At 37.9% G+C, this 25,682-nt stretch overlaps 1 protein-coding gene across 1 annotated transcript in view; it reads right to left on the reverse strand.

The window, feature by feature from the left end:
• LOC140153062 (cytochrome P450 3A24-like) overlaps window positions 1–25,682 on the reverse strand; it is a 39,635-nt gene that overhangs the window by 2,343 nt on the left and 11,610 nt on the right. The window contains exons 5-12 of the mRNA XM_072175664.1: window positions 25,120–25,216; window positions 23,382–23,498; window positions 22,286–22,374; window positions 20,814–20,962; window positions 5,654–5,787; window positions 5,021–5,131; window positions 1,511–1,731; window positions 831–968 (exon numbers count right to left, since the gene is read on the reverse strand). Coding sequence (XP_072031765.1) covers window positions 831–968; window positions 1,511–1,731; window positions 5,021–5,131; window positions 5,654–5,787; window positions 20,814–20,962; window positions 22,286–22,374; window positions 23,382–23,498; window positions 25,120–25,216 — 1,056 coding nt within the window. The remainder of the gene's footprint in view (window positions 1–830; window positions 969–1,510; window positions 1,732–5,020; window positions 5,132–5,653; window positions 5,788–20,813; window positions 20,963–22,285; window positions 22,375–23,381; window positions 23,499–25,119; window positions 25,217–25,682) is intronic.

The raw sequence follows: 25,682 nt of genomic DNA on the forward strand, positions 1-25,682 counted from the left end.
TAGCCTATTCAGATATCGTTGTCAAGCTCGAGGTGATTGACCTTCAATGATTGACAGTTGGGAGCGCGTACTGTACGCGATGCTGAACGCGTAGTCATGGAAGCCGGGGTGCTAAAACCTCAATGGCGACTTCCATGCGTGTACCGGGGGTGCTAAAGTGGAACCAAAACAACAGCGGGAATCGTGTGTTAAATCGACATAGAAAAGTACAGGAGGGATCAGCAAAATTTACTGTCAGCCCTCTGATATTATGTTCCATTATAAACAGAACAAATAAGGCAAAACAAAGAAAATTGCTATTTCATTCCAGCACCTTATCATCAATACATACATTAGACAATCTTTAGATCCTGTGGCTCCACACATATACATAAAAAACAAGAAGAAAAATATGTCTCAGAGTACCCATGCACGTTTGTGTTGCGATGCACATTTGTCTTGCAGAATTGACCAATTCAATTTGTTTCCTCCAATTTTTTTGCACATTATGACTTGGAAACATGTTGTACAGCAAGAGACACAATTCACTCGAATATAAAAAAGCTACACATCTGCATATTGACAATAAGGTTCTCCTTTTTAATTGTAGTACAACTTGTTGTACCAGTTTAATGATTTTCTCAATCACTTTTCTGCTTTATCACAAAAATACTGTATTTTAATGCTGTATGTTTATGAAAGTTCAATTTCATCTGTTTTTTATAATGTATGTGTGTTTTTATGTTTTTATGTTTATGTCCCTGGGCCCTACTGAAAATCAGTTTTGTAATATTTGTTGAGTAGGTTACCCTGTTTAAATATGGTTAATAAATAAATAAATATAAACTTACTTCTCAGGATTAAATGTGTGTGGGTCAGTCCAATGCTCAGGATTATGGTGGATATCAAACACATTGACTTGCAGGTACTGGCCATTAGGTATCGTTCTCCCATTGAATGTCAATTCTTGGTTACACATTCTTTCCAACCTATATGAAGAAAATTAACAAAAAAATTTTGTAGAAAAAACTACTTTCCACCAAGTTAACTTTCAAAGACAAGACTAATGTGCGACTATACTCCAGCGGAGGTTTCTGCACAGTATCGGAAGATGATGATGATGATTGTCTACAAGGCCATTCAGTGGACAAGGGGAATTCACTGTTACAGCTCTTTTCAGAGCCAAAGATTCTTCAGTAAGAAAGTGGCACCTTCTATCAACAACTTTTCCAGAGGCACCAACCTGGAAGTAGACACAGGGCAGTCTATGCAAAACTATTATTGATTGTTCTTACCACAACAGCTGAAGGGAGTATCCCATTATGCTTTGCAGTACCATAATAGTACTGCACAATATATAATAGTACATACATAATAGTACATGCCACAGCAGTTGTACTCAAAATCCCTCACTTCAACATACTAATAGTAATACTTAGACATACTATAATGCATGTAGCCAAAGTATATTAGGCCTACATAGTATGCAAAAGAGGTCACCTCATCAAGATGCAGCAAAAATTGATCTTACAAAAATCCAATTGGCCACAATCGCTGTGATTCACACCAGACTTTGTCCAAATACTCCATCTTGAAAACTGCATCATAGCTTACAGGTTCCCCTTCAGAAGTCATCTCATCTACTTCTTCCTGTAGTCTTTTCTGTACATCTGGATACTTAGCTATGGCATATGCTGCAAATGCCATGGTAGTAGACACTGTTTCATAGCCAGCAAAAAAGAACAACAAGCCCTGAAAGACATAAAGAGCACAAAAATGTAATTTTTAAATATAAGTTTTAAAAATATTTTGACATTAAAGCCATAATGTAGGATTTCCTTCCAATTTTTAATTTATTATTCTATACTCAAAATGCTGAAATAATACTAATAATAATTGTCGGGAAGGTTCCTGTCCATTTTGAGCTGAAATAACAAGGTAATTTGAAAGAAACCCCACTGTTATGACTTCATGAATTATGACTTGTGTTTTATCTTACCTGTTCCTTGAGTTCTCTTTGTGTGAGAGGTATTTTCTTCTTTGGATCATCTTTATCACCAGACATGATACTTGTGTTTTATCTTACCTGTCCTATGAGTTCCCTTTATGTGAGAGGTATCTTCTTCTTTGGGTCATCTTTATCACCAGACATGATACTTGTGTTTTATCTTACCTGTCCTATGAGTTCCCTTTGTGTGAGAGGTATCTTCTTCTTTGGGCCATCTTTATCACCGGCATGATACTTGTGTTTTATCTTATCTGTCTTATGAGTTCCCTTTGTGTGAGAGGTATCTTCTTCTTTGGGTCATCTTTATCACCAGACATGATACTTGTGTTTTATCTTACCTGTCCTATGAGTTCCCTTTATGTGAGAGGATCTTCTTCTTTGGGTCATCTTTATCACCAGACATGATACTTGTGTTTTATCTTACCTGTCCTATGAGTTCCCTTTATGTGAGAGGTATCTTCTTCTTTGGGTCATCTTTATCACCAGACATGATACTTGTGTTTTATCTTACCTGTCCTATGAGTTCCCTTTATGTGAGAGGTATCTTCTTCTTTGGGTCATCTTTATCACCAGACATGATACTTGTGTTTTATCTTACCTGTCCTATGAGTTCCCTTTGTGTGAGAGGTATCTTCTTCTTTGGGTCATCTTTATCACCAGACATGATACTTGTGTTTTATCTTACCTGTCCTATGAGTTCCCTTTGTATGAGAGGTATCTTCTTCTTTGGGTCATCTTTATCACCAGACATGATACTTGTGTTTTATCTTACCTGTCCTATGAGTTCCCTTTGTGTGAGAGGTATCTTCTTCTTTGGGCCATCTTTATCACCGGCATGATACTTGTGTTTTATCTTATCTGTCTTATGAGTTCCCTTTGTGTGAGAGGTATCTTCTTCTTTGGGTCATCTTTATCACCAGACATGATACTTGTGTTTTATCTTACCTGTCCTATGAGTTCCCTTTATGTGAGAGGTATCTTCTTCTTTGGGTCATCTTTATCACCAGACATGATACTTGTGTTTTATCTTACCTGTCCTATGAGTTCCCTTTATGTGAGAGGTATCTTCTTCTTTGGGTCATCTTTATCACCAGACATGATACTTGTGTTTTATCTTACCTGTCCTATGAGTTCCCTTTATGTGAGAGGTATCTTCTTCTTTGGGTCATCTTTATCACCAGACATGATACTTGTGTTTTATCTTACCTGTCCTATGAGTTCCCTTTGTGTGAGAGGTATCTTCTTCTTTGGGCCATCTTTATCACCAGACATGATACTTGTGTTTTATCTTACCTGTCCTATGAGTTCCCTTTGTGTGAGAAGTATCTTCTTCTTTGGGCCATCTTTATCACCAGACATGATACTTGTGTTTTATCTTACCTGTCCTATGAGTTCCCTTTGTATGAGAGGTATCTTCTTCTTTGGGTCATCTTTATCACCAGACATGATACTTGTGTTTTATCTTACCTGTCCTATGAGTTCCCTTTGTGTGAGAGGTATCTTCTTCTTTGGGTCATCTTTATCACCAGACATGATACTTGTGTTTTATCTTACCTGTCCTATGAGTTCCCTTTGTATGAGAGGTATCTTCTTCTTTGGGTCATCTTCATCACCAGACATGATACTTGTGTTTTATCGTACCTGTCCTATGAGTTCCCTTTGTGTGAGAGGTATCTTCTTCTTTGGGTCATCTCTATCACCAGACATGATACTTGTGTTTTATCTTACCTGTCCTATGAGTTCCCTTTGTGTGAGAGGTATCTTCTTCTTTGGGTCATCTTTATCACCTGACATGATACTTGTGTTTTATCTTACCTGTCCTATGAGTTCCCTTTGTATGAGAGGTATCTTCTTCTTTGGGTCATCTTTATCACCAGACATGATACTTGTGTTTTATCTTACCTGTCCTATGAGTTCCCTTTGTGTGAGAGGTATCTTCTTCTTTGGGCCATCTTTATCACCAGACATGATACTTGTGTTTTATCTTACCTGTCCTATGAGTTCCCTTTATGTGAGAGGTATCTTCTTCTTTGGGTCATCTTTATCACCAGACCTGATACTTGTGTTTTATCTTACCTGTCCTATGAGTTCCCTTTGTGTGAGAGGTATCTTCTTCTTTGAGTCAACTTTATCCCCAGACATGATACTTGTGTTTTATCTTACCTGTCCTATGAGTTCCCTTTGTATGAGAGGTATCTTCTTCTTTGGGCCATCTTTATCACCTGACATGATACTTGTGTTTTATCTTACCTGTCCTATGAGTTCCCTTTGTATGAGAGGTATCTTCTTCTTTGGGTCATCTTTATCACCAGACATGATACTTGTGTTTTATCTTACCTGTCCTATGAGTTCCCTTTATGTGAGAGGTATCTTCTTCTTTGGGTCATCTTTATCACCAGACATGATACTTGTGTTTTATCTTACCTATCCTATGAGTTCCCTTTGTGTGAGAGGTATCTTCTTCTTTGGGTCATCTTTATCACCAGACATGATACTTGTGTTTTATCTTACCTGTCCTATGAGTTCCCTTTGTGTGAGAGGTATCTTCTTCTTTGGACCATCTTTATCACCAGACATGATACTTGTGTTTTATCTTACCTGTCCTATGAGTTCCCTTTGTGTGAGAGGTATCTTCTTCTTTGGGTCATCTTTATCACCAGACATGATACTTGTGTTTTATCTTACCTATCCTATGAGTTCCCTTTGTGTGAGAGGTATCTTCTTCTTTGGGTCATCTTTATCACCAGACATGATACTTGTGTTTTATCTTACCTGTCCTATGAGTTCCCTTTGTGTGAGAGGTATCTTCTTCTTTGGGTCATCTTTATCACCAGACATGATACTTGTGTTTTATCTTACCTGTCCTATGAGTTCCCTTTGTGTGAGAGGTATCTTCTTCTTTGGGTCATCTTTATCACCAGACATGATACTTGTGTTTTATCTTACCTGTCCTATAAGTTCCCTTTGTGTGAGAGGTATCGTCTTCTTTGGGCCATCTTTATCACCAGACATGATACTTGTGTTTTATCTTACCTGTCCTATGAGTTCAGCTTGTGTGAGAGGTATTTTCTTCTTTTGGCCATCTTTTACAGAATCATCTCCTCCTGTCTCTGCGGCATCCATCATCAGCTGAATGAAATCTTTCTGCAAAATATTTCCAAGTTTCAAATAAGCTTCATTAAAATAATTTTACCTAGAATAAAATCAAATGTAAAGTCAATAAGTTACTGACAGACCTACTGTTGCCAACATTGTCGCTAATGATTTATTTTTCAAGGAGAATGCACACACAACAGATAGATGTCATACCTCTTTCCCTTCTCCAGTAATTTTTTTTATAAATCCGTTTGCAAAATACCAAAATGCGAAATGGATTTTAGTCAAGCAGATTTGTAGTTTTCGTTTTGATTCTCCAGTTTGAGCATGCTATGGCTTTTGCAATTTTCCACCAAAATTGCGAATTTTTAAGGCCACAAGATTTCATTTAGCAAAATACAGTCAGCCACTTTGATCTATTATCTGAGAAGCTCTTGAGCTGGGCTCTTGATATATATATATTATGATGGTGTTTATATTTTTATTTTTCATATTTTTCTATTTCCATATAGCAACTTTTTCTGATAATCTCCATAAAATCCTCATGCGACTCATTACTGTAATACATACCCCAGTACCCCCACTCTCTGTTCTTAATTCAATGGCTTTTCTGACACAATCAGCAAAGAAATCCATGCTTTTCTTCGGTATTATATCAAACAAACTGAATTTGTTGAGAAGTGGTGTTAGGAATGGAAGCAACACTGCAAGTAAAAAAAGGTGATAAGAAGAAGTTGAGAATAAATTGCATTGCATAATTATACCAAATCCATCAGCTTTTTAATACACATACTTCACAAATTGTCACTAATCATAAGATGGTCCAAACCAACTTTTCTAAAACTAGAAGTGAATGCGCAGGGGTGGGGAGGGGGCAAATCCCCCTCCCTCAGAACATTTTCAGGGATAAAATGGGGATGGCAATTAGTAAAATGTTCTTAAAATGACTAAAACTGGGACAAATGGGGACAAAATTTTGGCTTTGCCCCCTCACACTAAAATCCTGGCTAATCCTGCTATTGTGAATGCAACAAGTGTTCAGGTCACAGGTCCTTCCAACTTTTATTAAGTATCGTTGGTCGAGGCAGCCAAAAAGATCAATTTTCATTGTCTAAATCAATATATTATTGAAAAATAACACCTTGATGTTTTGCAGAAGTTCAACCTACAAATCATATACTTTGAAAACTTGTTTGATTTACTGTTGTTAATGTAGTTATGTACTTTTTACAAAGGTGATGTGGTTTCAGCCCTCTTTAAAACATAATTCAAGAACCACAGGACCTACAATAATATATTGGTGATATCTGAATTCTTCTACACACTCACTATGAAATGATCAATGCAATTTTTGCCAAAGCCGCTCACTATTATTCGCAGGATGCTGCAAACGACCAAACAGCAATAATTAAAAAATATTTACTAACCTTAAGTGAGTACACAATATACACACAATGGAAAGAAGCATACAAAACAAATATATGAAGAAACTAGAATTACTCAGTTCTGTATACTCAGTTCTGTAATTAAAGTGCCCCCACTGCACAACAAAGATCAGAACTATATGCGCTTACAATAATATTTTTTCATTACTGAAATGATCATTTTCTTGCACTCTACACATCGATCACTTGCATTTGTGACATATTTTTTAAAATTTCATCTGATGTTACAGATTAATATTTTACCATCAACAAATTATTTTCTCGAAGTTCATTTCTAGAAATGAAAAACTATGTATCTTGTAACAAACCTAACTCTCGTGCAGAGGGGTGACCTACTTCCCATTCTGAATACACGATTTGAAGTTGATTGGCATGAAGTTTGGTAATGCTGATTTAACCCTAGACTATTTCCAATCAGCTGTCCACACTGCGCATGTACTGTTATGTTTCGTAGTGATGACTGAATAGTCCATATCGCGACAGACTTCTGAAAATATTCAATGCGACTTTGGTTAGGCGCTATAGCGCGACTGACTAGCGGCACCCGTGTACGGCGTTGTTGTACCGCGCCGTTGTGACAAGATCGCGCTCTGAAGTTCTAACAAGGCGGTTCTCGAACCACGAGTCTCGCCTGCTTTCGCGATCGCCTGCTTTTACGATTACTTTTGGTAGAAGTAAATGAACCTGCAACAACCCATGGCGATTTGCCTGTTCAATTTGAGCTTGATTGGACCAATATTGGAATTTGACCTTTGATCCCTAAATTTTGGTGGGTCTCGGCTGGGCACAATTACCTGGCTGATGGTGACTGTAGGCCTACCCACCAAGTCTCATGCCCATCCGACAATTTTTACTAATTTGACCTCAGATAACCCCTAATGACCCCAAAATGACCTTCCAAAAATTGGGCTCTAAATGTTGACTGTACATGTCATGCCCATACAACAGTTTTTAGTCATTTGACTTCAGATGACCTCTGAGTGACCTCAGATGACCTTGCAATGACTGTCCAAAAATTTGGCTCTAAATGATGACTGTACCCACCAAGTTTCATGCCCCTGTGACAGTTTTTAGAAATTTGACCACAGACGACCCATGGGTGACCTCAGATGTCCCTGAAATGACCTTACAAAAATTGGACTTTAAATGTTGACTGTAACCACCAAGTGTCATGCCCATGGATGACCTTTGATGATCCCAAAATGACCTTCCAAAAATTGGCTCTAAATATTGACTGTACCCACCAAGTTTCATGCCCATACAACAGTTTTTAGTAATTTGACCTCAGATGACCCCTGGGTGACCCTGAAATGCCCTTCCAAAATTTGACTCTTAATGTTGACAGTGACCACTTAGTGTCATGCCCATACGACAGTTTTTAGTAATGTGACCTCAGATGACCCCTGAGTGACCTTGGATGACCCCGAAATGACTTTCCAAAAAACATGGCTCTAAATGTTGACTGTACCCAACAAGTTTCATGCCCATATAACAGTTTCAAGTAATTTGACCTCAGATGACCCCTGGGTGACCTTGGATGACCCAAAAATGACCTTCCAAAAATTTGGCTCTAAATGTTGACTGTACCCACCAAGTTTCATGCCCATACGACAGTTTTTAGTAATTTGACCTCAGATGACCCCTGGGTGACCCCGAAATGCCCTTCCAAAATGTGACTCTTAATGTTGACTGTAACCACTAAGTGTCATGCCCGTCGACAGTTTTTAGTAATTTGACCTCAGATGACCCCTGGGTGACCTTGGATGACCCTAAATTACCTTCTGAAACTTTGACTCTAAATGTTGACTGTACCCGCCAAGTTTCATGCCCATATGTCAGTGTGTAGTAATGCGACCTCAGATGACCCCTGTGTGACCTTGGATGGCCCCGAAATTACCTTCCAAAACTTTGACTCTAACTGTTGACTGTACCCACCAAGTTTCATGCCCATATGACAGTTTTAGTAATTTGACCTCAGATGACCCTTAGGTGACCTCGGATGAACCCGAAATAACCTTCCAAAATTTTACTCCAAATGTTGACTGTACCCACCAAGTTTCATGCCCATACGACAGTTTTTAGTAATTTGACCTCAGATGACCCCTGGGAGACCTCGGATGACCCCGAAATAATCTTCCGAACATTTGACTCTAAATGTTGACTGTACCCACCAAGTTTCATGCCCATACGACAGTTTTAGTAATTTGACCTCAGATGACCCCTGGGTGACCTCGGATGACCCGAAATAATCTTCCGAACATTTGACTCTAAATGTTGATTGTACCCACCAAGTTTCATGCCCATACGACAGTTTCCCAGTGGGCACAGGTTAGGATTTCGACGTTGTATCAACGTTGATACAACGTCGAAATCTAACCTAACCAGATTTCAACCTGATTTCAACCTAGAGATTGGTTGAAATCAGGTTGAAATTTCAACGTCGATACAACGTTGAAATTTCAACCTGATTTCAACTAACTTTCAATGCAAAAAATTAAGGAGGTTGAAATCAGGTTGAACTTCAACGTTGATACAACGTTGAAATTTCAACCTGATTTCAACCAATGTTTCAATGCACAACTTAATGGCCTTTTTAATACATAAAATATTATTAGGACGAAATAGGTCTATGCTTAGTATATTAACATGATTAAAGTAAATTATATCCAGGCCGCATGATCTCCCGATTTAAACCGTAGGCCTACTTCCGTTTCTCTTCTTCAAAAGTGGCCCGCCGCGGCGTGCACTACCGTACCTCCAACAAGCATTTAATGACTTACGCGAAAACACCAGGTGGTACAGGGTATGCTATATATGGCCCCGTCGCCGCTCAATTGGCGGGCTGATGTTGATATGGGAATTCCTACAACTTAGTGAAGCTGGTGCAAGAGACTAAAGGGACCGTAGACAAACAAAAAGGGGGAGGTGCTTAAAAGTTTTTACCCTTCTAGGGGGGGTGGCCTTGAAAAAAATAAAATAAAAATTTTCCTGTGAAAATTGAGTTTACATGATTTTTTTTGGGATTGACCCATAATTTTTATGTCAAAAAGGGGACCCTGAACTACTTGAGAACTGATAATTTTTTTTGTATCAGACCACCCTAACAAGTGTTTTTGAACAGTCCCTAATAGGCCTATTGTTATTTCGCATAATCTTTTAACCATTTTACTAACCGTGATATCGCCCGGGTAATGCTCGGTATCGCCTGCGTAGCTGCGTAGCCGACGCCAGAGGTGCAGAGGAGGCAGGGGAGGGGGAAAGCAGGGGAGGGGGAACGCCCTCTCTCAATTTTTTTCATGGGGACGGCAAGTGTTTATAGATAGCCCTATTTACGCACGTTTGGCAAGCTATTGTAGGTGGGTGCGGGGGTGCGTGCACAAGTGTCAAATGGGTACGCTCACGCACATTGCCGGTAGGCCCTACACACACACGCCTTCGCAAGTGTTTGTGAGTACGCACGCGGGTTCGCAAATGTTTGCGAACACGCACTCACGCTTGCAAGTTTTCATCGCGCACGCTTGCGAACATTGCCGGTATGCACACACGCGTTCGCAAGTGTTTGCAAACGCACGCGCTGCACAAGTGTTTGCAAGCACGCATGCGCAATCTCAAGTGGTTATATGATATTGCGGTTTATGGGTAGGCCTACGCATGCACATGCTCAAGTGTTATGGGTACGCACATGCGTTCGCAAGTTATTGCGGGTACGCACGCGCGTACACAAGTAGCCTACTTGCAAGTAGGCCTACAAACGTACGTTCGCAAGTGTTTGTGGGCACGCATTCGCGTGGGCAAGATATTGTAGGTAGGCATGCGAGTTCGCAAGTGTTTTCGAGTTTGCATGTGCGTTCGCAAGTGTTTATGAGTACTCGCGTGCGTGCGCAGGTTATTTGCATGTGCGCATGCTCATTCGCAAGTGTTTGCGAGTACGCAAACACGTTCGCAAGTGTTTGAAAGTACGCACACGTGTTCGCAAGTTTTTGCATGTAGGCCCCTAGGCCTACACACTCGTTCCCAAGTGTTTATGCGTACGCATGCACGTTCGCAAGTGTTTGCAAGTATGCAAGCGTGTGCGCAAATGTGTATGGGTACGCACACACATGTGCAAGTGTTTATGGACCTGCGTTCAAAAGTTATTGCGGGTACGCACGTGCGTGGGGGGGGGGTGTTTGCAAGTAGGCCTACACCCCCTCGTGCACAAGTGTTTGCAAGTACGTATCGCTTTCGCCCAACACTATGGGATATTGCCCAATGTACAGCAGTGAAAGTAAATGGAGTTACACACGCACGAAAGTGACGTACCGGTACATGAACTTGAGGCCTAAATTTGCAAATAAAACAGGTTAGTAAACATTTAAATTTTCTTTAAAAGTCTACTTGAATTTTGGACATATTGCAGCATGTATATTTCAACTTGTTTTTCCAATTTGTATCATCAGGATATGTTAAAATAGTTAAGCTTACTAATGCTGTCATGCCTGTTGTTCATGTTGTTCGAGCATGCGAGGGTATCCGTGAGCAAATTCGTTGCTAGTGTTTTTCGAGCAACATGCCTGCTGCATGCTGTATATACGATGAATACACCATTAGACAGACACGAAACAGTCATGACAGTGCCTTGACTTGTACTTTGTAGTTTGGAATATTTGCTGGGGCAATGCAAATGTAATTAACAAACTAGGCCCCCTAGCCCTAGTCATATCGTACAGTAAAAGATCTGACTCTTGCTTGGTATTGCTGGGAGCATAGATAGGTGAACCCTAGCCATTGTAGGCCCTAGACTACGTCCTAGTCACGTGCATGATGTGCTAGGTCGTGTATTTTATATTTAGACATTACGTTACCTTTCAGAGGATGATTTAAGGAAGCCCCATCATGCACTGTAAAAGTGTTATCACTAGAGTTTCAACTGCCACTTTACTTTTCAAATCCCATTGAAATCTGTGCAAAAGATGTTGTTTTAGAATTGCCCGTGTGTCATTATTTCTTGGTCGATTTCAGATCTAAAGTGATGTATGCATGAAGGATAATTCACACCTTCTGTAGATAACATAAAATGTGAAATCGACCAACTTTTTGAAGGTGTTTTTATTGTAAATATATCTGTCCAAATTCAAATTTAACCATGCACGTGTGTATACAGTGGGCGGGCAGTGGTGATATGTTCACTCACACAGCTGTGCTAACCGCAAGACTTGCTGGGAAGTGCTTAAATCATCCTCTGGTTACCGGTAGGGGAAACTAGGTTGTAACTCCGTCAAGTTTTTTGATGATTTAACATAAATTTCAATGTCAATGACAATGATTTAAATAAATACTAGTGATACCATGTTTGTGTAAGTCCACACACATCCTACTGACAAAATTATATTTTAATATAAAACTTAAGTGCAGAATTATGAAGAAAATGATACAGGGCCCAGGGGCCTACAAATATGGCTAGGCGTACTATTAGTAGTACCAGTGATATTTAGTTAGGGTATTTAGGCCTTAGGGCTAGGCTAGTGGAATTTGTGGAATAAAGTTCTTTTCAAATAAATAGGGCTTTGGGCTCGGATAGCGACGTTTTCACGTACTGTAGGCCCCCTATTTTGTGTGGGACCGGAGTCTGAGAGCACATCAGACATATCTAATTGCATTTTATTTTGTGAAATTCGATATACTATTTTTTTATGTATAATATTTTATGGCAAATGATTATCATTAAAAATGTATAATTTTGAAACAGTCCTCGAAGTAAATTGTATAAATCTAATGATATGTGGGGGAATCTACATATCTTCAATATGAAAGGTCAAAACTTTCAATTGATGGTCGGCTTTTCATCCATCCCAGCTACTTACACTTCAATTAGGATTTCGGGTCATTCGGGATCCTATCATCCTCTTTTTATGACATTTATCAATTATAGATATCCACGAAAAAAGCGTATTCCCAAAATTTCAGTTGATTCCGATTTTGCGTGAGCCAGTTATGCATGATTATGTGTATTATACTGGTGTATAGGCCATTGTTGTAATTTCGTTCTGGTATACCAAAACGAAATTTAAATTTAACGATATTTTTGCTAAACAAATTAATCTGCAAGAAAATTTGGGTACATAAACAGTACGGTATGTAGCCAGATGTTTCCAGTGGTATAAAAATCTCAACTTTTTTCGGAGATCACGAAATGCCCTTTTAAGTACATATCATTCGATTTATTAAGTTTACTTTGAGGACTGTTAAATGTCAACAAAAAAAATTTATTGTATCGCGAATTTCAAAAACTCGAATTTATCAGAAGGACATCTCTCGTATTCAAAATTTCGATATGTCTGATGTGCTTTCAGGTCCTACAAAAAATCTGTGCAAAGTTATAGAGCCATTTGAACAGAGGCCATTTCAACGCCAAAACTAGCATTAAAACTTGTTACGTTAGCAGTAATTCGGTCATGGCCTACTTTTCTTGTGAAATCGATTTGTATAATTTCATATCTATTTTAGTCATCAATAGGTTAGCATCTTTCATTTAAATCAGAACATGCCGACCTCACGAAGAACATGGTCCCTATAAGGACACCACATTGTCTCCAGCATGTCCAGTAGCCATGTACTTTTAACCGGAACTCATCACCATTGCACCTTTCGCGCAGTGATTTGGTGTAATGCGCCCTTAGTCTAACTTGCCATTCAATGTAAATCAGCTCAGCGAACTCAGTTTTGTTTTTTAAACGTGTATAGAAACTAGAGCAAAAATAAGTTACAATTTCACTCTTTTTGGTCCGAAGCATGGCCCTAAGAAATGTACAGCAGTGCAGAATGACCCTATAAACAGTCAGGAGTAACTGGTCTACCTTCAGTAGGGCTATCTTACATTAAGCATATTTAATCATACTGCATATCTATGTCAAATATAATGTTTCTGTGTAAATTATGGAAATAGTTGTGTTTTTATTTCAAATGATAATCCCTAAATTGTTATTTTTGTCGTTTTTTTTTACGTGTCGTTGCGCAACATGATAAATGATTTAAAACAAGATTAGTGAAGATTGGCCATGCAACAGACAGACTATAGTCCATGACAATGTACAATGTATAAAGCATCAAGAAAATTGACTTAACATCACGAAGTTTAGATGCAGTCAAAGATTTCGGATGAACTGGCCACCTGAGAGAGCCGTAATTTTAAAACAATGGCATGGAGCAACTCCTAGATCAACCCTCCTTCTTCCTGCAAATTCTGCCTTTGGGTCCATCGAAGAGCAGTTAGTGCCACGTACTACTCATCAGTTCAAGATCTAACCTTGTAGTTCCCAGCCAGAGGATGATTTAAGGAAGCCCCATCATGCACTGTAAAAGTGTTATCACTAGAGTTTCAACTGCCACTTTACTTTTCAAATCCCATTGAACTCTGTGCAAAAGATGTTGTTTTAGAATTGCCCGTGTGTCGTCATTCATTACTTGGTCGATTTCAGATCTAAAGTGATGTATGCATGAAGGATAATTCACACCTTCTGTAGATAACATAAAATGTGAAATCGACCAACTTTTTGAAGGTGTTTTTATTGTAAATATATCTGTCCAAATTCAAATTTAACCATGCACGTGTGTATGCAGGGGCGGGCAGTGGTGTCATGTTCACTCGCACAGCTGTGCTAACCGCAAGACTTGCTGGGAAGTGCTTAAATCATCCTCTGGTTCCCAGCAAACACAAAACGTTTTCGACATCATTCGCAAAACGTTTTGAAAAAAAAAAAAAAAAAAAAAACATTTTAAGAACATTTCTGTGTTTGCTGAGTGCAAATATTGTTATTTATACATAATGTTATTTAAACATAATGTTATTTAAGTGTTGTTATTTAAGTGTTGATAAAATATTTGGCAAAAACATATTTGAAAACATATTTGAAAACATTTAAAAAATATTGTTGTAGTGTGTTTTCATACAAAGCGTTTTAAAACGTTTTCATGACCTTTATATAACCCGACATTTTAATGTTATTAAAACGTTTTTATGTAAACCAAAAGCCAAAATATAACTTATTACAAACGTTTTTAAAACGTTTTTGTGTTTGCTTGGTTGTTAGTCATGAAGGGTCCTCACATTCCAGGAATTGTGAAACGGACCAGCTTCAAAACGGAGGTTAACAGCTATCTAGGCGCCAGCCCATCAGCTTAATATATGATAACAGCTGTTCTGCCTTGATATGTGTCTTAACATACAAAGAAAGAAGGTGAACAACCAAGCAAGCAAATGCAGAATCTGGTCTAGATTTTCTTGATATTGGTAATGATGACATCATCAATGCGATATAAGCCTACTGATAGGGTTGACGTTTTCGATGCTTATCTCCTTCAGCTAAAACTGAGCACGACAAGGACCCTTTGAACATGTGTTGAAGGGTGGAGTGCAAGCGCAGAACAGTTCCAAAGCTATTGATCACATTCTCTGTATGATCTGATCATCAGTCTAAGAAAGTTAGTGTGAAGTTCTTCCATGAGAAAAATAAAAGTATTTAGTTGTATAATCTGTCAATTAGTGTATCTGTTTAGTTAGCGTATCAAAAGTCAAGACTTAGAAACCATATGTTAAAGATACCTTGCATGGTATTAGAAGTTGTAAGTAAGTTGTAACGTGAAAAGAAGGTTTTTACGCCTTTTCTTCAAGTTAATATTGAATGGATATGCCAAATGCGCAAGCCAGGGAAACCCCTGTATTAACATTAAATACGAGGTTCATTAAAACAGTTTTACCTCCATCGTCACATCTTACGTGTCAGGTAATTAAAATTAAACATATGATTATACCCTTACATATTGGCTACAAAATAAAAGTTATTTGATTAAAATGTAATGTTTGGTTTTTAAGATGTGTTTGTTGAAGCGAATACAGATTTGGTGCGTCGGAAACGGTCTGAAAAGAAAGGCAAGTCTGATTTAAAAGGTGGCTTACATCTATGTGGAAGTCATTTCAGATTTATTTCTGAAAATAATTAAATTGCTGTATTTTTGTTCCAATAGTTTAATCAATATCTAATGCTTGCATGTAGTGCAATTTAACTGGGTAACGTGTATTTTGCACCCTCAATTCAGCATGATCAGTGCTTTAATTAGAGCCTATGTGAGCTGATAAATTTGGCGGCCATATAGGATTTGAAGGTTAAAAGTAGGTCAAATCATCAAATTGCGGCTGGGCTTATTACGGTAAACTGATATGAAAAGGTGAGAAATTAGCACAAGGTTGCATGTTTACTCAGTGGTGGCCATTTTTGGTCAAAATGAGATTTTTGGTCAAAATGAGATTTTTGGTCAAAATGAGATTTTTGGTCTAAAATGAGATTTTTGGTCAAAAGTGCGATTTTTGGTCTAAAATGAGATTTTTGGTCAAAAGTGCGATTTTTGGTCAAAAATGAGATTTTTGGTCAAAAGTGCGATTTTTGGTCAAAAATAAGATTTTTGGTCAAAAGTGCGATTTTTGGTCAGAATAAGATTTTTGGTCAAAATGAGATTTTTGGTCAAAATGAGATTTTTGGTCAAAATGAGATTTTTGGTCGAAATGAGATTTTTAGTCAAAATGAGATTTTTGGTCAAAATGAGATTTTTGGTCAAAATCAGATTTTTGGTCAAAAAATGTGATTTTTGGTCAAAAATGAGATTTTTGGTCAAAATGAGATTTTTGGTCAAAAATGAGACTTTTGGTCAAAAATGAGATTTCTGGTCAAAAGTGTGATTTTTTGGTCAAAAATGTGACCGCTGCGCACGGCACTCCACACCAAGTTGCCTGCCGCGTATGGGTGCCTACTACACGGGGCCCTCTGCACCGACCATTAACGCATGACCGCTGCGCACGACCTACCAACTCCACATCGGGTTGCCTCCCGCTGGCTCCAGCAGTATGGGTGCTAACTGCGCATTCTGCACCGACTACGATGCGGGCGATATACCCGTGGCAATTCTCCAGGGCAATACCAGACCTATAATCATGATATAATACACCAGCCGGCCAATTGTGAAACTCTACACGGGTAAGTATCAATTTATTACTATTATTTAGTAATTAGGCCCTATATTTGAATAATAATTTACAAAATCGGGTTAAAATCAGGTTATAATCAGGTTGAAATCAGGTTGAAATCGGGTTGAAATCGGGTTGAAATCAGGTTGAATTTCGACGTTGATACAACGTCGATACAACGTTGTATCAAGGTTGATGCCCATTTGCAAATACAACGTGATTTCAACCTTATTTCAACGTTGAAATCGGACGTTGATACAACGTCGATACAACGTGAGAAACTGACCCGTGTGCCCACTGGGTTTTTAGTAATTTGACCTTAGATGACCCCTGGGTGACCTCGGATGACCCCGAAAGAATCTTCCGAACATTTTACTCTAAATGTTGATTGTACCCACCAAGTTTCATGCCCATACCACAGTTTTTAGTAATTTGACCTCAGATGACCCCTGGGTGACCTCAGATGACCCCGAAATAATCTTCCGAACATTTGACTCAATGTAGCACCCCAACAGAGACATTTTTGACATAAAACCCGTTTTAGACATTTTTTGAAAAATGCTTCCTTCACCCTAAAAGGTTGTTTTAAATGTACAGTTTCCTATACTTTTGTACATGAGAGACATTCTTAAAAGTCTTTTTGGCCTAATAACTTGGCCTACATGACCGAAATTGATATATGTAATGCGCAATATAAAAACAATATTTCATTACATTTTTGACACCCCCTCAACTTTGAGTGTGTGTGAGGGGCCACATGGGGGGCCACATGGGGGTGCTAGTGAACATTCGACTCGATGTAGCACCCCAACAGAGAGGTCTATTGCCATTTGGTCTAATACCATTTGGTCTAATTCCCGTTTCGTCTATATTCAATTGGTCTATTACCAGAAAGGCTAATTGCTGTTTAGTCTAATAATCATATAGTCTAATGTCCATTTAGTCTAATATTGTTTGGTCTAATATCCAGTATGACTACTAACCATATAGTCTAATAACCATTTGGTCTAATATTTTTTCAATGACCATTTAGTCTAATAACCGTTTGGTCTAATAACCATTAAGTCCAATACTCCTACGGTCTAATAACCAGTTAGTCTAATACCATTTCGTCTATTTGCCAATTCGTCTAAAAGAATTGCCATTTCGTCTACTACTGAATACGGGCTGAAAATACAATGTATAATGAGGCGAGCATGTGTAATGAGATGAGCACATGTAAACAAACATACTACGTGTATCAAATCTTATGCATTCTTAATAGAATTATTATTGTTTATTGATATATCAAAAAAAAAGAGGAAAACTAATACATGTAGCCTGCTGGTATTGTATAATATGCCTAATCGAGTGAAGTGACATTGTGTCGGACTATTGTCCTTCTTTCTTCTGTCTTTTAAAGGTTAATATGATAATCACGCATCACTGGGGTGCCACGGGTGCAGGGAATTTGCCGGTATTGCCATTCCAACATTAAAACAAATCATGTTTTCATGTTTTTCTTATTTGCATATGGAATTATGTGTAGATAATACATGTAGGTCTATAGACCTGCTACACTGTTTATGAAACGCGCTCCTTTAAGACCACGGTGACCCTGGACTATGACATCACACTCACAGTATGTGTAATAGCGTTATTGCGCCTATGCAGCCTCACACGTGCTATTAGACCAATCGGTTAGAAGACCAATTGGTGAGTAGACTAAATGGCTTGTTAGACCAAATGGTTTGTAGACCAAATGGGTATTAGACCAAATGGGTATTAGACGTATTGATTATAGACCAAATGGGTATTAGACTAAATGGTTGTTAGCCCAAATGGTTTTAGACTTATTGGTTATTAGACCAAATGGTTATCGGACTAAATGATAACCGGACCAAATGGTTATAGGGCCAAATGATTATTGGACGTACTGGATATAGACCTAATGGGTTTAGATTAAATGGATATAGACAAAATGGATATTAGACGAAATGGTATTAGACCAAACGGCAAATCCCCAACAGAGACATTTTTGACATAAAAACCCGTTTTAGACATTTTTTTGAAAAAATGCTTCCTTCACCCTAAAAAGGTTGTTTTAAATGTACAGTTTCCTATACTTTTGTACATGAGAGACATTCTTAAAAGTCTTTTTTGGCCTAATGACTTGGCCTACATGACCGAAATTGATATATGTAATGCAATATAAAACAATATTTCATTAAATTTTGACCCCCCCCAACTTTGAGTGTGTGGGAGGGGCCACATGGGGGGTACTAGTGTGCATCCTCTGGTCATACTCCCCCCAACCACATTATGTTGACCGTACCCACCAAGTATCGTGCCCATACGACAGTTTTTAGTCATTTGACCTCAGATGACCCCTGGATGACCTTGGGTGACCTTGACGACTAACCAATACAAACTTGTTCTGTCTGGGGTGAAGATGCACCCACCCACCAAGTTTGAAGAACGTGCGACCCCTAGTCTCCGAGAAAATAGGTTTTTGCATTTTATGCATAAATTATGCAAATTAGGTACTTAATTACCATATTTTGCGCTGAAAATCGAATCGGATTGAGATCCTCTGGTCATACTACCCCCTACCACGTTTCATCATCATAGGGCTTAGGGATCTTACGAATCCCCCAGATACAGCTCCACAAGGCGGATTTCTTCAGATTTCCAACCATATTTGTAGAATCGTTCCGCATAAATTATGCCAATTAACAACTAAATCGCATACTTTTGGCGAAAAACTAATCAGGTGATCAGCAGATGTGTATCATAGCTGACACCAGGTTTCGCTACCATGCACCCGACGGATCTTGAGATAGTCTGTCCACAAACCCCGCTATCAACTTGCGCTGATTGTCGCATAAATTATGCAAATTAGCTATGTTAATTTGCATATTTTTCCCCGAAAACATACGGTTACGGAGCAAACTTGGATACCCTTCCTCCCACCAAGTAGCGTCGCCGTAAGTCTTACGGTTCCCCAGATACAGCTCCGGACGGACACACATACATACATCCACACACACACACATCCCCCCCATCCACACACACGGACAGACAGAAATAGTGATTACTAAGTCCCATCCTGAACAAAGTTCAGGCGAGACAAAAACAACAAACTTGGTCAAATGGTAAATTTAGACACAACTGCGCATGCTCTATCCACAGGAATCCTGTTGCAAAATCAGTCACTTTTTTTCCACATAGTTTTCTCAGTCGTCAATCCAGATGGTTGACGAATGAGGGTAGCCGTCTAGTTTAAACCCTATTTAGGAAGGAACCCATTTTTATTCATTTTTTATATGTCAACACATATTTAGGCATTAAGCTGAATTTACACTTGATCACTTTTGCAGAAATGTCGCTTTTGCAAGTTGAAGAAATCTCAACTTTCCAGCGATGTTGCTTTACACATGAATGCATCACCCAATCATTTCCAATCAACTGGATCTATTAAATAAAGAGAGTTTTTCTTTTGTCAAAACCAATTTGAAGAAAACTTACTAGTTTTTCTTGCTGACAGTTTCGTCAGTGAGCCACTGACTTTATCAAAGCTTGGTGTTGTTGTGATGATCCAACAGCTGATGACTGGCGAGAAGTTATGTCACTTCCGGTGTTAGTCTTGCTTGCAGTCTTCAGAAGTGGATCGTACACGTGACTAAGATTGTAGACCCCTCGTCTATGTTCATTACTCCTCGCCCCCTCTTTCTGATCTGTATTGATTCTTTAATCCATCTGGCTTTCCTATCACTCTCCCTCTCTAAGTTTTTGGACTCCCCCCCCGTTGATAATATGATTAGCCCTGGCTACGTGATCGCTTATGGCTGAGTTCTTAAATTGGCTCTCTGATTCTTTCCTCTTTGACCTTGTATACTTTTGTTGACTTGCTTTCTCCGCCTCCCTCCTGTGTTCATCCAGCCGCGTGTACGATCCACTTCTGAAGACTGCAAGCAAGACTAACACCGGAAGTGACATAACTTCCTGCCAGTCATCAGCTGTTGGATCATCACAACAACACCAAGCTTTGATAAAGTCAGTGGCTCACTGACGAAACTGTCAGCAATTATTGACAGCAATGGATGTTCTAAAAACTAAAGATCTAATCGCTTAGCAATTGAGTATAAATTCAGCTTCAACTGCAAGAAACTTACATCTGAAGCTACTGACAAGTGTTCACCCAGATAGCAATTAACCTTTGCTGAAGCAAGTCTGTGGTCTGATAGCAGGGATATGTGAAGAAAGAGCATTCCATATTTATTTGGGCTATATAGATGCCAATACTTACTCCTAAGGACAAGTCCAGGGTTCTTCCAGTCAATTTCAATAAGTTTTTTGGTGTGATGCAGGAATGCGTCATCTGGATTTCTCTGACAGTCTGATTCTAACCCATAAGCACAGCATGCAACAATATCAAGAACATAGGGTCCAAAAACACTGGAAAGTTTAGAAAAGAGAAGAATTTAAATTTATACAAATGTAATATGGGGCTATTAGATGACTCATTATTCTTTGCCAAAGTGTATTTGGGTGATAGAAGTACTTATCTACCATAATATTCACCATTCGCATCCAAAATATACCTTGATATATAAATTTTTTCATTTTTTTGAACATCAAGACTGTAAGGAGCTGATAGGTTTGTAAGTAGCCATCTATCTGCACATAATTTTGGCAGTTTGCTCCTGGTACAGGCAAGATTATAGTACATACATTTTAAGTCACTGGTAACCAGTATTTCAAAAAAGGATGCAGATTTGAATTGATATAATGGGATTCAATTTTATTCAATATCTAGGCTGACCAACAGATCCGCCTGATCGTTCTTTAGTTTCACGATTTAAATTACTATATGGCCCAAGAAGGCATCGAGACAAACAGTATGCATGTGAAATGTTCCAAAGGTTAATGATTGAGAATAAAAAAGACAGATTAGGGCCTAACTTAATTTGTTTGTCTGTTTGTCGGTATGAGGTATATAATTGTTATATTCAATGAAATCATATTACAAATAAATCATCTTCATTTAATCGTCTATACTCTGCCCAAACTTGTGTTTAATTATATAGTAGCTTGTAAACTTTCAACATGGGAACACATGAAGCATCTATAATTCAAAAATGCATAGGCCTATAACATCAGCAAAAAAATAGTTCAGCAGCCAACAAAAAATAATTGTATCTCTTCTTAACTGAGTCATTGAGCCCATCATTGATAATAATACATGTACAAAAATAAAGGTTACTCCAAACAGTTGTGGTTGTAGAACATAAAATAGTAGCCAATGCTAGTACTAATAGTCAATGCTAGCTAAGGATAGCAATTTTATGGGTCTTAACGAATAGGAGATTTGGAGAACAGAATCCAGAGGAAAGCTAAAAACCAAGAAAAAACAAAATTGATGAATTAAAGCTATAAATTTGAGATTTTGGGAAAAATTTGATAAAAATTGGTCTTGAAGAATGGGAAACGGTGGAGATACCAAGAGAGTCATGTCATGTATTGCTAGGCTTAGGAGCAACTAATTGATCGGTCAATCATTCTTATAAATATCCTGTCGACATTAGTGAGTGCTCACTTCTAAAGAGAACAAACAATTTATTTCTGGCTTCTTTATGTCTATTGTCATGTCTATTAACTCTATTTCTAGGCTTTCCAAATGTTTTACATGTTTATTACATTCAATGAAATACAAACCTAGATGTAAGAGGTTCTAAATAAGTGAGGATATAAGAAAATGCACACACTAAATTGACTTACCTTTTGGAGTCAAAACTTCTGCCCTCCTTGCTCTTTCCATCCAAGATTTCAATCAAGATATCACCTTTACTATTCATAGCAGGTATCATCTGAAAATAAATGAAAATATGTAAACAATTTTATGGACCCAATTGTCTTTTGCAAATGTTCTTCTTTACATTTTCTCTTTAGGTAAGATGTATTTTTCCAGATTAGAGTGTCTTCTAACCCTAACACCAGTAAAAACCACAAAATACCACGATGAAAAATTCATAACATGCATGCATCCCAGGGTCTCATGCGCGCAATCACCCGAAGTGTGATATGCTCACGGAATTGCTGGCGGGCAGCAATAACCGATGCAGCTACCGGTCCGCGATCGTGTGCTTGGCATGCAGGGGGTCAAAGGTTCGAATCCCGGGGGTGCCAAGTCAAAAATTCTTCTTCTTCTTGAAAAATTTGGATCTTCTTTGACTTCCGATACCAAAAAGCATGGGTCAGTGTTAGGGTTAAAGACACATGCTCTTTGCACTAAAGCACACCCCCTTGTCTCTTCAAAAACTCATTGGTATGATAACAGAAGCTTGATCATCCACAAATATGCCCACAAGCAGGGTTGTTGATTTTTTTTTATTTAAATCGATTTTTTTGATTATTTTGATTCCAACAACTGCTATACCCTATGATAAAGTCAAAAGAGTACCAGTGGAATGCTAGTCATATGTACAATCCTTCCAGGTATTTACAAAAAATCAAAAGATGTTTTTACATGTGAAAATTTCAAAGAAAAAATTTGGTAAAATCATGAGGACCAAACCTGTTGAATTCTGCACCTTCAAGATGAATTTTTAGCAATAGATAAAGTGATCATAGAGGTATTTTAATTGTATCCAACAGTTGTAGAAGCATTAAGAATGAAGTAGAACAGTCAATTTAAGCAAGAAATTAACTTACAATTATCAAAAATGGTAAAAAATGGAAGTTGATTTAAATCAGTGATTAAAAAAAAATCAAGTGATTTAAATTGTGATTTAAATCAATGATAAAAATCAGCATGATTTAAATCAAACAACCCTGCAAGGTATAATATACACCCCCCAAACACACAAAAACAAACCTGTTTCATTTTAGATCCACTGAATGTTGGGCTTATATAACTCCTTCCTCTCTTCCATACCTCACCAGAAGCTTCTAGTATAGAGTCAGCCATGTAGGGAATTGAAAATGATTTAAGCTGCAAAAGAGAGATAACATTTAGGAGAATTTTAGAACAAACTTCATCACATGAGGTCCTCATTTATTGCATTTGACATGGTTCTCATAATTCCATAATCTTTCAACAGGCTAGATGAGATGCTAGAAGCCTTCTATGTGTTAGTGTGGCCAAAACTGCAGGCATAATTAAAAAGACTTGTTTGCGTCTGACGTCAGGCCAAAGGCGCACCGTGATTGGTTGCCGACCTGCACAGTACGGCATTTTCTGTCTAGTTGTCAGAATTTCAGACGCAAACTAGTCTTTATCTCTGTCTTTCATTATAACACTTACAGTTCTCATTGATTACCACTCATACAGTGTGATATTTTTAATCTTTCTGAATCGCCCCAATCGAATTGCGATGTTTCTAGAATTAATTTACAATAAATTTCACGTACATCCTTGTGTCACAATTGTGAGTTCAAACCATATCTTGCCTTTAAAATAGTACTCATGAAATAAAAGTATATATCCAAAGCATTACTTGAACTTCACATGGAACCATTCCTGTCCCGGTACATCCCTTTTTAAAGGGATTTTTATTGTTGCTAGGGTAAAACTTGTTGCTGTGTGCTTTAGTATAAACATGATGTGTGAACACTAACACACTGTAAAGAACAGACATTTAGAAATTAAGATTAATCCTAAAGGATATCTTTTCTATATTTATAGGTTAATAAATGTATACATGTATCACTTGTTGAGAGTGAAATTGTACAATGCACATGTATTGAGATGTTGATGCGTCTAATGCACGAGCCCCGAATGGGGAGTGCACTAGACGCATCAACATCTTAGTACAAGTGTATTATTTTCCTGGATTATTTTTGTGATTAACAACAAGTGATACGCATTTATTAACCTATTTCATACACAAGAAAAATATCCTGTGATTTTGGCTATTTTTATAACAAAAGTATCACTAATAAAAATGTTGGAAAATGCAAGCAAATATAAATGCATCCACCTGCAAGAAATATGACCACATCCAAAAGCACTGTGCATACTTTGCGGAGTGTGCTCCCATGCAATTATACAATGTTTATGCATGGCTAGTTATTTTACTAACGTTTGTTCTGATTGGTTCTCACTCTCTAGGAGTTTATGCCATGTCTCTCCCAGCTGATACAACATGGGGAGGTATCATTATTTCAAGTGGAACAACTTGACAGCACACCAAGTTGTTCCACACAAAAATAATGATTCATGTTATATCAAGCGATAGAGACACAGCTGGGTTTCAAAATAATACTTTAATTCTTATTCTTCAACAGATCACCTTAAAATCATTTGCATCAATTGTGTATAATTTATGTCCAGGGAAGATTTCCTTAAATCAGAAAATTTCCTGAAGATTTACATCCCTAGTGTAGCCTAAAAAGTGCAAATGTTTCACTCTTCGCACAAATTTATTTCACTTTTGCACCATATTTTACCATTTTAGCTTCAATGTGGCAAACATTTTTGCATGTATTAGTACCATAATTTGCCAAAGGTGTTGGATTCACAATAGTATTCCAAAAAATTTTTGAACCCCATACCCCAATGTCCAAAAACAAAAACAAAATCTTAAGAAGTTAACTTAACACAACCAACTCACAGATCTAGATTGAAAGCTTGGAAAATCTTTGATGAGAATATGTCTGGCCATATCCACATCTGATATTACTAATGCAGGTGCTTTTCCAAAAAATACGCTGCAGAATCAAAATAATACAAAAAGAACATGAAATGTGATGTAGTCAAGGGCAATGTCACTTAAATAAAATATTGATTTTGAGGTATTTACAAAAGTGTAAACTTTCACAAAAATCTGAAGAATCAAGTGATTCTCACCATTTCTGTTGGTGAGAATTGATAGATAAAAAAAAGTCTTAAAACACATGCACAATGTCAGCAGTTGAATAAAACTTGAAAAGGCCAATTAAACTCAAACATAATTATGTCCACAACAAGATAAATGACATTCAAAGTGAGTTGCTGTGCATGATATACTGGTGGTTATTAGTGGACATTTCAAAATTGAAACTGGACTTTTATACACACATCTGACCACCACACCTGACTTTTCACCTATATATTGGCTTGTCTCGGTCCCAGCCGGTTTGTGTTCCTCCTTCACTAAACAAACCGTCTGGCGACAATCCATGAAAAGGTGATTGC

The sequence above is a fragment of the Amphiura filiformis genome, chromosome 5 (assembly GCF_039555335.1).
Source record: "Amphiura filiformis chromosome 5, Afil_fr2py, whole genome shotgun sequence".
Classification (NCBI taxonomy): domain Eukaryota; kingdom Metazoa; phylum Echinodermata; class Ophiuroidea; order Amphilepidida; family Amphiuridae; genus Amphiura; species Amphiura filiformis.